We start from the raw sequence: 15,342 nt of genomic DNA on the forward strand, positions 1-15,342 counted from the left end.
TCCTGCATTAAGCAAACCCAAACTTGTCCATCGTACTGCCAGACAGAGAAGCATGAACTGTAATTCCACAGAATACATTTTATTGTTTCAGAGTACACTGTTATGTAAATCAAGTCATCTGTCAAGTCCCCTGTCTTTTCATACAACCCTCATGTACTGTCTATCATCCTTGGTGAGTAGTTATTTTTTTACTTTTGACATTGATATGGGGGTTATCTTAATCTAGAGAGCCATTGTTAGGACTTCAGGAAAGGCGGCTGCTAAGGGTGAATTTTGGTTTTACAGTCAAGTGACCCGCCAATATTGTTACAGTGAAGAGCTTTACAACCATTAGATCTGATGGGCACTGTGCTTATTGATGTTAGGCTTGCATGCAGCTGCTTAGCTATGGAAGTCCATGCCATAAGGGCTCCCAGCACACAATTCTCGTCTGATTTTCATTCCAGATGAGGTTTGGAAGTCTGCAGTTGTACAAAGTCCCAACATTACAGGGAGACCTTTTTGGCAGGGTCTTTTTTAAAGGTAAATGTCTTAGTGACTTTACTATAATCGGAATCATTGGAACAGTTTATTAGATCCCAGAAGGTGTTTTGTCAGGGTATTGCTAGACCAGGTTGTGGGAATAGCCTGCTTATGGTATTCTTCCATGTTCAGTTTCTGCAAGTCCCTGAGTATATATTAAAGAACTGTGATGAACTGTTCTTTCCTCTAGATGAAGCTGATGCCCCCTTGTCATTGTTACCGACCTATGTATAACAAGATCACTCGAAAGATCCCTGAACATATTTGTACCTTGTGATCAAACCACCACTAAAATGTATTTTTTCCAAACTTAATAACCCCAACATTGATAATCTGTCTTGGTCCTGTAATTCACCCATTTCCTCAACTGGGGTGGGGGGGTTAATGACTCACCTACTGGGGGGGGGGGGATTTAATTACCTTTCTGCCTCTAACTACTGGATCGGGATTAATTGCCTACCTGCCTCTACCTACTGGGGAGATTAATTACCTACCCACCTTCCTACCTACTGGGAGGAAGATTAATTAGCTACCCACCTTACTAACTACTAGGTGGGAGATTAATTACCTACCTACTTAGCTACTTGGCAAATCAATTACATACCAGCCTACTTACTAGTGGGGTTAATGTTTTAAGGTGGGGCTGCACTTTTTGTAACGTTAAGCAAGAGAGATATGTTGGAGAATTTACACTATCCCTTCTCATGTCACCTAACCATGGTTTTTCCTGTGAAGAAGGGATTTAATAGATTGGTTTTTTCCTCCTTTTCCTTCCCTAATGCACCCATATTATTTATTTATAAATTTTTTTGGATGTAGGGTCATTTATGCAAGTGAATAATATTTTGGAGTCCTTTTAACTTTCTGTGGCAATCATTCCACTGTTACAATTTTTTTTACACAATTTATTCCTCTTATGACTCTCTACCACCTTACCTTCTTGTTTCAATTCAAATGCTTTTTTTAATTTTATTGTACTGTATCATGTTTTACTTCTAATACATTTATTCCCATAGGGAATGTGTCGTTCACAAGATCTAGCTAGGATGCTTCTTAAAATGTCCCATTTAGTTTGTGTATTTTTATTTCTGAAGGCAAAGTCCCTATCTGTGTCACCAAGGTCCTCTCTTAGTTGGTGAAAAGTGGCCTTTCTGAAGTTTTACCTGTTCAGGTACTTAAGGACGCAAGGCATACCTGTACACCCTGGTCCCGTTACCAGGGTTTGAAGTGTGCTCACGAGCTGAGAACACTTCAAACCCCATGGGTCCAGACTCCTATCAGTAGCCAGGACCCAGGGTTAATGCCGGGCAGCGCTGATCAGGCCGATGCCCAGCAGTAACCCTTTAGACGCCGTTAAGTTGATTGTGGCATCTAAAACTAAAGTGAAATGATCCCAGCAGCTCAGCGGAGCTGATCAGTACCATTGTGGTGAAACTGCAAGAGATCAGTGGGAGGGCCCTTCCCTGCCTTCTCGCCGTTCGATCAGTCCTCTGATGCTCCAGCAAGGCTCTGCAGGCTGGAGTAGCAGAACATCGGCAAAACTGATCAATGCTGAGCCAAATCTCAGCATTGAACAGTATATGCAATCGAAAGATTGCATGGTATAGCCCCCTATAGCCACCTGTTCCCCAAGCCGGGAGCCCGGAGCTGGAGCTAACGGACAAGATTACCTGAGATCCCCACCAAGGATCGGGGCAAGGTAAGTACTGTTGTTATCAGTGTCACCTGCACTATCTGTCGGTACTGACAGGTTAGTGCAGGTGACACTGGTGACAGATTTCCTTTAAGTAGTAAAATAAAATAAAACCTACATAAATTAAGTATTCATGTAATCGTAGGGACCTTCAGAATAGAGATAAGGTGTCATTTTACCAAAAAATGCACTGCGTAGAAACGGAAGCCCCCAAAAGTTACAAAATTGTGTTTTTTTGTAAACCCACAAATACGTTTTTTTTTTGTTTCTCCGCAGATTATGTTATAAAATAAGTGATGTCATTACAAAGTACAATTGGTGATGTAAAAAAAAAGCCCTTATATGGGTCTGTAGGTGCAAAATTCTAAGCGTTGTAATTTTTAGAAGGGGAGGAGGAAAAAAGTGCAAAAACGAAAATTGGCCAGGTCCTTAACCCCTTAACGACGCAGGACGTATATTTACGTCCTGCGCCGGCTACCGCGATATGAAGCGGGATCGCGCCGCGATCCCGCATCATATCGTGTCGGTCCCGGCGCTCATCAACGACCGGGACCCGCGGCTAATGCCACACATCGCCGATCGCGGCGCTGTGCGGTATTAACCCTTTAGAAGCGGCGGTCAAAGCTGACCACCGCTTCTAAAGCGAAAGTGAAAGTGACCCGGCTGCTCAGTCGGGCTGTTCGGGACTGCCGCGGTGAAATCGCGGCGTCCCGAACAGCTGACAGGACACCGGGAGGGCCCTTACCTGCCTCCTCGGTGTCCGATCGGCGAATGACTGCTCCGTGCCTGAGATCCATGCAGGAGCAGTCAAGCGCCGATAACACTGATCCCAGGCGTGTTAATACACGCCTGTGATCTGTGTAAAAGATCAGTGTGTGCAGTGTTATAGGTCCCTATGGGACCTATAACACTGCAAAAAGAAAAGTGTTAATAAAGGTCATTTAACCCCTTCCCTAATAAAAGTTTTCCCATAAAAAAATAAATTAAATAAAAAAACTAAAAATAAACATATGTGGTATCACTGCGTGCGTAAATGTCCGAACTATAAAAATATATAATTAATTAAACCGTATGGTCAATGGCGTACGCGCCAAAAAAATTCCAAAGTCAAAAAATGCGCATTTTTGGTCACTTTTTATACCATTAAAAAATGAATAAAAAGTGATCAAAAAGTCCGATCAAAACAAAAATCATACCAATAAAAACTTCAGATCACGGTGCAAAAAATGAGTCCTCATACCGCCCTGTACGTGGAAAAATACAAAAGTTATAGGGGTCAGAAGATTACATTTTTAAACGTATAAATTTTCCTGCATGTAGTTATGATTTTTTCCAGAAGTGCTACAAAATCAAACCTATATAAATAGGGTATAATTTTAATTGTATGGACCTACAGAATATTGATAAGGTGTAATTTTTACCGAAATATGCACTGCGTAGAAACGGAAGCCCCCAAAAGTTACAAAATGGCATTTTTTCTTCGATTTTGTCGCACAATGATTTTTTTTTCCGTTTCGCCATGCATTTTTGGGTAAAATGACTAATGTCACTGCAAAGTAGAATTGGCGACGCAAAAAATAAGCCATAATATGGATTTTTAGGTCGAAAATTGAAAGGGTTATGATTTTTAAAAGGTAAGGAGGAAAAAACAAAAGTGCAAAAACGAGAAAACCCTGAGTCCTTAAGGGGTTAAAGGAAAATGGTCATCCTGTTCACCCACACTTAACCCAATACATTGGGTTATAGTGTGGGTTAACAGGAGACCTATGGGTTATAGTGTGGGTTAACACGAGACCTGACTAATATACATACCTTCTGTCCTGTGCCCGGTCCCTCTGAAGATCCTCTTCTATCTTCGCTGAATTGCGTGCTGGAGGTGGGCCAGCTGGCTAAATTTGAATACTCATCGTTGCTCATCGTCGCTGGTCATGTGAGTGCTCAGTAGGCACAAGTGCTCACGTGACCAGCGACCATCCACACTATAACCCGGTGTATCGGGTTAAAGGGGTATTCCAGGCCAAAACTTTTTTTGGCCTGGAATATCCGGAAAGTTAAACAGATTTGTAAATTACTTCTATTAAAAAATCTTAATCCTTCCAATAGTTATTAGCTTCTGAAGTTGAGTTGTTGTTTTCTGTCTAACTGCTCTCTGATGACTCACGTCCCGGGAGCTGTGCAGTTCCTATGGGGATATTCTCCCATCATGCACAGCTCCTGGGACGTGACATCATCATTGAGCAGTTAGACAGAAAACTTCAGAAGCTAAAAACTATTGGAAGGATTAAGATTTTTTAATAGAAGTAATTTACAAATCTGTTTAACTTTCCGGAGCCAGTTGATATATATATATATATATATATATATATATATATATATATATATATATATAAGGTTTTGCCCGGAATACCCCTTTAAGTGTGGGTGAACTTGATGACCGTTTTCCTTTCAGGCCAAAATAGGCTAAGTCCTTAAGGGGTTAATGTTGTTGCAGCCCCCTTACAAACATCTTATTAAAGGATAAATGGATGCCTAGTATGTTGTGGTTACTAATACCTAGGCAGCCCCCTACCTCTACTTTGGATATTCTGTCTGATATATTGGTAAGTACCAAGAATGAACTTTGGGCCAGTGAACATCGAAAGGTTGTCTGCTTTTATACTGGCTTTTGTCCATTGTGACTTTTAAGTTCCTGAATAAAATCAAGATATTATGGCCCGAAGTTCATTCTTGGTTTTTGCTATTGGAGTTGGGGTCGTGCTGACTGGACGAGGTGAGCGGATCATTCCTTCTACCTTCTCTATATTGGTAAGTATAAGGTTTAGGGGTTTCTAGAAAAAAAATGGATTGCTTATAACTTTAGTTCATTAGTAAAATATATACTGACACTTAAAAATTCACAGTCCATTCCAGACAAAATGAAGAATAAACGTGTTCCTAGTGGTTTTATATTCTAACAATATAGACTGCTATTTTTTTAATATGCATTTACATCACAATATTGCCCCTATGGGTTTGCGTTTGTTTTCTGATTTTAGCAATGAGACAATTAACGACTACAATGACTACAATGTAAAAGGAATACCCTGCTTTGGTGCCATACACTTACAGCACTTTTTTCTTACTACAGCATATAGCGTGAGCAGTAGCACCTTAAATGTATGGCAGATGGTGCCATGAAATTAAGGAAAAGCTACACTTCCACTCTTTTTTCACCAGCTTTGATCTTCTTCATTTTCTTTTTAAAGTTTGCATGAAATATAATTGATCTCACTCCAAAAACATACTAATCGATTAATGTGAAATTTCGATTGATAGCTCCATTGGGGGCAGGGACTGATGGGAGTAATGACAACGTCTGTACAGTGCTGCAGAATATGTTGGTGCTAAATAAATACATTCATTGTTATTATTATCATCTATTAAATTAAATATGAAAGAACAATTTCATTACCTCTACCCGATGATAAAAGTTGCCGTCAGTCTTGGACAAAGATTGAGCATATTGTTTTCTCTGATCTGCAACATAGACAAAAGTGCTGTTTAAAGGGGTTGTCCACCTTTGAACATTGATGTCACTGTGCCTCTTCCATTGCATTACACTGAGCTTAAGCAGGAAAGGCAGGCATAGTGGAGGAAGCAGAGTTGCGTGAAACGCCACATGTTCCTCAATAGGACACTATATTATACACCAGCAGAGCTACATAAGAGGACAGTCTTGTAGGCACATGTAACGTTCACTGTACCCCCGTATGTGCTTTATATTTTAACCTTCCCCAAAAGTGCCTTGGAACCTAGGGCACTATATAAAAAAAAAAAAGAAAAAATAATAGTAAATTTAATACATAATTGTACCGAATGGGGCAACTGGAGCAACATTTTAGAAGTGAGTACCACTGTCATCATTGGAGTGTCTTCCTATAAAGTTTTTCAAGGGTGACCAACCCCTTTAAGAAAACAGAAACTTATATAGAATATTGTCTATAATACAACAAAATCTAAAAGTGCCAATATATTTATTTACAATTATTTGTACTTTGACCCATAACACAATGCGTAATAAGAGACCATATTGTTTTAAATAAAGTTGTCTACGCTGGTCCAACATTTCCCAAATAGAAAAACTTGGTCCGATGTGGTACTTTATGGATTGTTCCGCATTTTTTTATGTTTGCTCTACATAAAATATCTGTATACTATTATATTTTTATATGTATGGCCAATTAAAAGGAATGTATTACCACTTTATTGGGTAAATTTGTATTAGGAATCTCAAATATAGCATTTAGCATGTGTTCTACAAGTTACTTGACCATAAGGTGTTTGTGTAATTTAGAAAATCCTTTGACATATCATTAGATTCACTAACACTTTAAATGGTTTTCACAAAAAATAACATTCAAAAAGTTTTATTTCTGTTCTATAATATGTAGAATACAAAACACATCTAAAATAAATAAAAATGCTGTCAAACTATTAGATAATGGATTTTAGTACAACTTTTTCATTTGTTATAAACCTTTTCGACTACCTGGAACGTGTGTAAAATAGGAAAACCTCCACTTTACTCACTCAATACTGACACTTGGTATGTTCCAACGATCTCCATGTGTAGTGCGGTATTGTCTTTTAAAAGTATTGCTTCCAAATCTCTGTACATTTTTTTTTATATATAAATATATACATACACAATGGGAGATATTTATCTAAAACCTGTATAGTGTTATGCAGTTGCCTATAGCAATCAAACAGATCGTTTTTTGCACTTTTCAGAGGACTTTTTTCAAATGAAAGAAGCAATCTGATTGGTTGCTATGGGCAACTGCACCATTCTTCCTCTACACAGGTTTTGATAAATGTCCCCCAAAGACAGGGTTGGTGCAATGATTTTTTCCACCGTAGGCAAAAGCTTATTTTGCTGCCCACCTTGACTCAGCCCGTTGGCTCTGCCATTTGACATGCCCCACCTTACTACTGGGGTGGCACTCTGTAACAAACCTTCTCCTCATGTAATCTCCTTACTACTGGGGGGGGGGGGGGACACTGTAGCAAATTGCCTCCTCATGTTATCTCCTTACCACTGGGGTGACTTCCTTCACAGCATTCACTGGTCCTTTAGCCACAATTTCTCCTGCACAGCTGAGCTCCGCCCCCAACATGTGATGATGACATCATCACAAGTCCTATAGGACTTCACCTCCAGCATCTAGCAGGCTGGGCCAGGGGAGGAGGCGGAGGGAGGGTAAGACTAATTCAGGGGTCGGTCCTGCAGGAATACTGTAACAGGGACAACGTTCATCCCCTGGAAAAAGTAAAAAAAACGCTGTTCCCATGTGTTTCTGCAGGACTTGAGCCCTGATACAGTTCCTTCAGTTTTTACTGGCAGCGCTGTACTCCTGTGTACCAGAAGCATCATCACTGACAGTAGTGGGGAGCGGTTGATTGGGGATAAGGAAGGAGGATTTGATCGCACCTTTCTGCCTTGGAGGAACGCTGTGTACAGTGGTGGTGCTGCGCTCCTCTACCAGGCTGGGCCATGAAACTAAGTTTTCTAGTTTCCTAGGACAGCGAACGGGCGGAGCGGTGCCCCCATCAAGAGCACACTCTAGGCGGCTGCCTATTTTGCCTATTTGCCTATTTTGCCTATATTGAGCCAGCTCTGCCCAAAGAGTGTACAGCTACTGTATATACTATAAAACCACACAAGTTACAAACTGTATACTAGGTTCACATCTGTTTTTGAGGATTCCTTTCAGCCCTGGAGAATGGAGCTAACTGGACTGCTGCACAACAGACACGGACTTAACATTAGTATTTCTACTTATGTCCATAATTTTTCTGAAACATAACTAGCAACTGAAGACTGCATGCAGTATTTTTGGTCTAATTATTTTAACAGATTTTGAAATGGAGGCCCTGAATGGTGCTTCCAAAGCAAATGTGAACGTAGCCTTAAAGTTGTTTTCCAGGATTTTCAGAAAATTGTATAGTGGCTGGTGATTGCGTTAAAAAAAAAGAAAAAAAGAAAAGGACTCCCCTGCAAGTCCGTTGCTGCTTTTGTGTCCCCTGCCAGGCTTGCTACGATTACATCACATACATCTTACTGTATATTCGAGCCAATTATTGCCTTAGTGTAGTTGTACAAACTATGGGGGGGGGGGGGGGGGGCATGTTTGCTTATGTATTCCTTTTCTTAGTAATTTTTTTCTAACCATTTTTTTGCTTATGTGCGACGTATTTATCAACTGGTTTCAGCCTGTTGATAAATTTCTTTCACTTAAGCAATTTTATTTTTTTTTTACTTTGGTATTGGTTTTGTCTGCTCCATGTCTGAGCTGGAGTAAATTTAGTAGGTTTTTTCATGCCCTGCGACTTTTTTGCGACTGTCGCACTTCATAAATTTCTGACCACTGCAAGTCAAAATCGTTTTTCTACAAAAAAAAAAGCGGGAAAAAAAATTAGCTTTTTTCGCTGTCAGAAAAAAAAGTCGCACGGAAAATCGTGCAGGCGTAACTGCAACAATTTAGCGACAAAATTAGAAGAAAAAAATTGACTAAAGCCGTTTGTGCACATTTTCTGTCAGGCATATGTATATGCGCAGAGATATTCTCCTCTAGAGGCAAGGCATTATGGGGACAATGCTACTGTACATATATAAGTCCAATATATAAGTCCAATCATATTTGTAAAGCATCCACCAGAAAAAAAAATGCATTCCACCATATGAGCACACATGTACACAAGCCCTCATAGTCACAATAATGCAGCCTGTGTTTCCCATCTAGTAGTTGATGTATTGTCCGCACCTAAAAATTCCACAAAATATTATTTTTGATGGATTTTATTAACATTTTCTTGTACTAATATTTCTACATAATAAACCTGGTGGAAAATTACATAATAATTGTACTTACTGTAGATAAATTTTGCACTTGGTCTGCTGCCAAAATTGCTGAATTTGGGTGTTTCTGCATGCTGTCCTAGCACACCACTAATAGAAGGCAAAGATAACACGTAACTTCATATAACATTATAAAACGTTTATATCTTGCAGTTATGATTCATACAGTGAACAATTTGCTCTGAAAGCCTGTAAGCTAATTGGAATTGTATTATTGTTACTTTAGAAATAAATATTACATTGTTTAAATGCTAATTACCATTGCAAATTCAGGTCAAAATGGTCTGAAATACATTAACCATTTAGAGGTTACTCAACAGTCCTACAGTCCTTGACTACAAATGTGGTGGATGCCAGTTATATTATATTAGGCCCGCTTCACACTACAGGTATCATCCTTCTTTTTTACTGCCGTTATTTTACAATAAAAGATGAAAAAAACCCGGATGCAATAACTGGTAATAACGGATGATAACTGATGACCATAATGGTCTTTTTCTTAAAAAGCTTGATGTTGTTCATCCGTTATCGTCCATTACATCCGTTATTACCAGTTACATCCATTTTTTTTATTCAGGTTTTTAACCCTTTATTTTGTAAAGATGTACTGAGCATGCTCAGTATAAAAAACAGATGTTAAAAACCTGACAATAACTGATGATAACAGATTTTTTTTTTTTTTGAACGTCCGGTTCCCATAGACTTCAATGTTAAATTTGAATCTCCGGTTTTTAAAAAAAATTTTTTGAGGGACCAAAAATTTGTGCATTTACCGTCTTTTGTGCCGGCAAGAATAACTGACATTAGCAAAAATGGACATGCCTGATGCAATAGGATCTTCAAAAAATCACATTGACATGAATGGGATTTTTTGACGGCTGTTTTCAGGACTTTTTGCCGGGAGTAATAACGGAGGTTTTTACAGGATGAAACCTGTAGTGTGAAAGGGGCCTTAGAAGAAAATGCTTCCTGACTGTAAATATAGCAAAGAGAATAAATCCTTGGATCAAAATTCAACTATGCAGCCATGCTGTGGTCTGGAGAAAAAACAATCCCCCCCTTTGTGTAAATGGGTCAGAACAGCTGCCAATGTTACTAGCTCATTAAAGGGGTACTCCCGTGGAAAGCTTTTTTTTTTTTAAATCAACTGGGGTCCAGAAAGTTAAACAGATTTGTAAATTACTTCTATTAAAAAAATCTTAATCCTTCCAGTACATTTAGGGGCTGTATACTACAGAGGAAATGCTTTTCAAAGTCACTTAAGGATACCTGTACGCCCTTGGTCCTTGACAGGTTAAATGCACTACAAAAGATTTATGTGTAATAGCACTCTTATGTGTCAAAATAAGTTGCCTCTTTGGGCCGTGTTCAAACAGAGTTCAACAAAAATTCATTCTGTGTACACCCCATTGTTTACAATGACTTGCTGCTCATGTTTTAAGAGGCAGCTTTTCATATGCACCAGAATAGGTGGCATGTCGCTTTCTCCTGGGGTACTATTCAGTTAAAATGTGTCAGACATAGTTTAGCCCCTTAAATTGGACTTATTTGCATCAAACATAACAGTAAACAAAATCTGTGCCAAAAATCTGTGGCTACAAGACAGTGGCTACAATCAGGGTTCAAAATCTGTGGCTACAAGGCAGGGTTAAAAATCTGTGGCTACAATCTGTGGCTACAAGGCAGGGTTAAAAATCTGTGGCTACAATCTGTGGCTACAAGGCAGGGTTCAAAATCTGTGGCTACAAACTGTGGCTACATGGCAGGGTTCATTAGAGAAATCTCCAGCTGGAAGAATTCCGGCCAAAGATTCTGAGGGTGGCCAGAATGGACATTGCCTGTAGGCACCAATGTATTTTGCATGGATTCCAATAAAAAATGTGCAAGATAATTTTTTTGGGGCCGCTGAAATTCCAAAGCGTGCACTGTGCAGTGGAATCCCATTGACAGAAAGCGGAATTATGCTTGAAAATTCCTCAGTCTGAACCTAGCCTAAGGGTTGTGGCATGATGATGGTCGTTTTGATGGCATAGTGGTAGATACCTGTATTTATTTATTATGTGTATTATGCAAATACTAAATAACAAAGAACAATGTAATACATAATACTGTATTAGATGTTATTAGGCAGAGTAGCAAAAATTAGTTGAGAATGTACTCACTCTGTTGCATTCAAGTCATCTTGATCCATATTGATTGTTCAGAACCCTAAATAGGAGAACACGTTATGTTTCTTAGACAACACAATTTTGCTATTGCTCAACTATATTTCTAAAGCTGATATTGTAATCTAAAGGTTTGCGACCACATTTAACTGGGATTAAAATGGCATATTTCAATAAACCATTGGCATATGACTACAATATACCATTAGTTTTCGATTGCTGGAACCCAACCAATGTTTAAAGTTATAAAGTTTCCCTAACACAGCAGCAAAGACTGTGCAGGAAGAACAAAAAAAAAAACTAAAAACAACATTAAGGCTAAGTTTTCCACAGTTTTTTTCTGGCATTTTTGGAAAACTGTCACTACAGCTTTTGAGCCAAAGCCAGAAGTACAGTATATTTAAAAGGAATGGGGAATATAAAGGAAGAACTTCTTCCTACAAGATCTACTTCTGGCTTTGGCTCAAAAACTGCAGTGACAGTTATAAAAAAAAAACTACCTGTGTGGAAACCTAGTCTTAAAGGGATACAACGATAACCATTTTTGGGATTGGTCTGGATTCAGGCAAGAAATGGGAGTGTGCTTGGGAGTGAGGCTGAATTCGCCCAGTGGAAAATAAAAACATAGGAAAATGGCAGTAAAATAATGATAAAAAGTTAGTTTTTTTTTAAATATTTAAAAAATATGTTTTATTAAAGTCTATGAAAAATGGCTGTGAAAAAACTTTCAGAATTTCATTGTTGGAATTTTGGCAGTATTTTGTGTCAAATCTTTATATTGAATTTTGCAAGAATTCTATTAAAACATTTTCATAAAAAATATGAAAAACATAGAAAAAGAATATAAATCAGCAAACAAAGAAATAACAAGCATGACTGCTATTGGTGCTAATATGCCAAAAGGGATGAAGGAATAATCAAATGTATCATAGGCCACATTTATGATCTCCAGTGTAACTCAAATAATTCAGGATTAGGGCTCGTTCACATGAGCGGATTTCTTTTCAAAGAACCGCTGCGAGTTTGAAAAGGGGAGCGTAGTCTCTGTGCGCTACCCACAGCAGATTTCCGCCAGTGAAATTTATGCTGTTGAAAATCCGCCACAGACCCTATCGACTTCAATAGGATCTGCGGCGGATCTTGAACTGCGACATTCGGCTGGTGAAAATCTGCTGCCGGTAGTGCAAGGAGGCCCGCCCCTTTCAAACTCGCAGCAGGAGATCCGCTGCGAGTTTGAAAAGAAATCCGCTCATGTTAACGAATGAGCCCTTAAAGACATATTAAACAAGAGGGCAAATACAATAGACAATGAGGGAGATTTATCAAAACCTGTCCAGAGGGAAAAGTTGCCTAGTTGTCCATAGCAACCAATCAGTTCGCTTCTTTCATTTTTAACAAGGTCTCTGCAAAATGAAAGAAGCGATCTGATTGGTTGCTATGGGCAACTGGGCAACTTTTCCTTTGCACAGATTTTGATGAATCTCCCCCAATATGAGAAGTATAAACCATAATAATCACATAGAAATCATAACATTAAAATGTGCCCACACCGACCATCTACAGGTCATCTCTTCTAAACCAAAGTAGGCAAAATGAATTTCATTACATTTTCTAGGCATCTGTCAAACTGAAATTTTAGCAGATTGCCAGATAAATGAGTTGTCTTACTCCATAGAACATACATTTTCACACACCCAAAAATCTATGGCGAAATGGGAAAAAAATCATTGTGCGACCAAATTGAAGAAAAAACACAGTTTTGCTCATTTTGGGGGCTTCCATTTCAAAAATACGCAATTTTGGAATTTTTAGAATTTTTTTGCGTGTACGCCATTGACCGTGTGGTTTATTTACAATACATTTTTATAGTTCGGACATTTACGCACGTGGCGATACCATATATGTTTATTTTTATTATGGTTATATATTTTTTTATATGGAATTTGGGAAAAGGGGGGACGATTTAAACTTTTAATAAGGAAGGGGTTAATGTGTGTGATTTAAACTTTTTTTAAACTTTTTTTTTTACACTTTTAGTCCCCTTAGGGGACTTTTAGGAGGAATCATTTGATTCCTCATACAGATCAATGGGGTTACATACAATCCCATTGATCTGTGTGCATTGAGCCCTGCCAGGCTTCATCATTCTGAGCACCAGAGCTGCCGCAGCAGGAGAGGTAGACCCTCAGGCTACCTCAGCAGTGGATCACCCCCCCCCCCCCGCAATAGCGCTGCGGGGGGGGGGGGGGGGGGGCGATCCACACCACTGGACCACCAGGGGCGGGATACAGGCACCTTTAGACGCTGCTGTCAACTTTGACAGCGGCGTTCTAAAGGGTTAATAGCCGGCCACATGTCAGCTATTAACACCGGCCCCCAGCTACAGGAATCGGCTGGGGGCCGGCCGGTATGGCGTGGGCTCGAGTCGGGAGCGCGCGTCATACCCCGTTAACGGTCATTGGACGAGCATAGACGTCCATGGTCGTTATCGGGTTAAGGTGTTTATTAACGAAGAAGGTGCTGTGACTACCGCAAGCCAAGATGGCTACTGGTGCAGGATAACAGGAACAAGCAGCACGCAGATAGGAATCGTGGAGACAGTCCAAGTTCAAACAGATGAGATGCAGGTCAGAGACCAAGGAATGAGGCAAAGGCAAATCCAGTTGACAGGCAGGATCAGCAGAGAGACAGGCAGACGGCAGGCTTCAGGTTAGGCAACAGAGACCTATCAATACAGGATACACAACCTTGCTGAGGCATCAGGCAACCGGTAATGGTTTACCACTGGTGATAACCCTGAATCACATGGCAGCATGCACCCAATCAGCAGATAGCCCACCCTGTGATGTCACAACCCTATATATTCGGCAGCCATTGCTGCACACAGGCATTTCTGGGATTTTTTTTCCTGAGAGAGCAGGCAGTGTCTGTGTGTTACTGACTGAGAAAAAAGATCTTTACAGCGGCGAATCTATTCAACTCAAGCCCACATCACTGCAGGCAGGCAGGCAGACAGACAGGGAAAGGAGAGAGAGAGAGTACACTTTTTTTTATGTTGCAACTTTACTGGGGTGTATTACTCCAAATCTAGTAAGGGCCAGTTAGTGTGAGCAGTGAGCACTAAAAGAGCTAGTCAACTGCTTGTAACGCTTAATTAAGGTGTAACCGTACTGGGGCGTATTTTCCTAGAAGTGTAATATATACACACTCAGCTGTTGTATGTTTTTTCCTGTTAAACTCATAGGGCCCATTTAGTGTTAAAAGCCAGAAATACCTGCTTTTAACGGCTAATTCAGGTGTAACCGTACTGGGGCGTATTTTCCTAGAAGTGTAATATATACACACTCAGCTGTTGTATGTTTTTTCCTGTTAAACTCATAGGGCCCATTTAGTGTTAAAAGCCAGAAATACCTGCTTTTAAGGGCTAATTCAGGTGTAACCGTACTGGGGCGTATTTTCCTATAATAAGTGTAATAGATACGCACTCAGCTGTTGTACAAGTATGTCAGGCAGAGAAGTGCCAGGACATGCACAGAGGAGTGGTAGAGACCTAAATTTATTAGGCGCAGGCAGAGGTCGCAGCAGAGTAGGGGCGCGTTGCAGTAGGAGTCACAGCGAGAGGTCTGAGATCCCGGTGTCAGCTAGCGGTCGTGTCTCGACCAGCAACCCAGCAACTGTCATTGATTGGTTAACTCGGTCATCCACTTCATCCCAAGTGACATCCAACATCCCCAGTCAACAGTCGGTAGGTTCCTCAGACTCATCCCTCAGTTATCATGGCCCGAGAGCAGTCCCTGTCCTACAACTGCCTCTGTCCTATGCTGTTCCATCACGCAGAGAAGTATTGTATGCTGTCGGCACAAATCCACTATACAGCGAGGACGATCAACTAGAGGACAGTCAGCAGCTACTGCCCAGCCAAGAATTGGAGGAGACATCTGCCGCAGAAACAGAAACCATTCAGGAATTTGAGGATGACATCAGTGATGTGCAGACACAACTCAATGACTATGAAGCCGATTGCTTCATCATCGAGGGGCAGGTTGCCCGTGAGGCAGCAGCTG

The 15,342-nt window shown here is 40.2% G+C and overlaps 1 protein-coding gene across 8 annotated transcripts in view; it reads right to left on the bottom strand.

Moving 5' to 3' along the window:
• EPS8L3 (EPS8 like 3) overlaps window positions 1–15,342 on the bottom strand; it is a 252,151-nt gene that overhangs the window by 37,099 nt on the left and 199,710 nt on the right. For 6 of the 8 annotated variants that reach the window (XM_056557905.1, XM_056557904.1, XM_056557899.1 and 3 more), the window contains 3 exons: window positions 11,276–11,321; window positions 9,127–9,203; window positions 5,667–5,731 (listed from right to left, as the gene is read on the bottom strand). In XM_056557905.1, the coding sequence (XP_056413880.1) occupies window positions 5,667–5,731; window positions 9,127–9,203; window positions 11,276–11,304 (171 nt within the window). In that variant the 5' untranslated portion in view covers window positions 11,305–11,321. Of the gene's footprint in view, window positions 1–5,666; window positions 5,732–7,290; window positions 7,357–9,126; window positions 9,204–11,275; window positions 11,322–12,607; window positions 12,628–15,342 lie in introns of those variants that run through there. The other 2 variants (XM_056557901.1, XM_056557906.1) reach the window with 2 other exon arrangements.

Source organism: Hyla sarda, chromosome 2, assembly GCF_029499605.1.
Source record: "Hyla sarda isolate aHylSar1 chromosome 2, aHylSar1.hap1, whole genome shotgun sequence".
NCBI classification, from domain to species: domain Eukaryota; kingdom Metazoa; phylum Chordata; class Amphibia; order Anura; family Hylidae; genus Hyla; species Hyla sarda.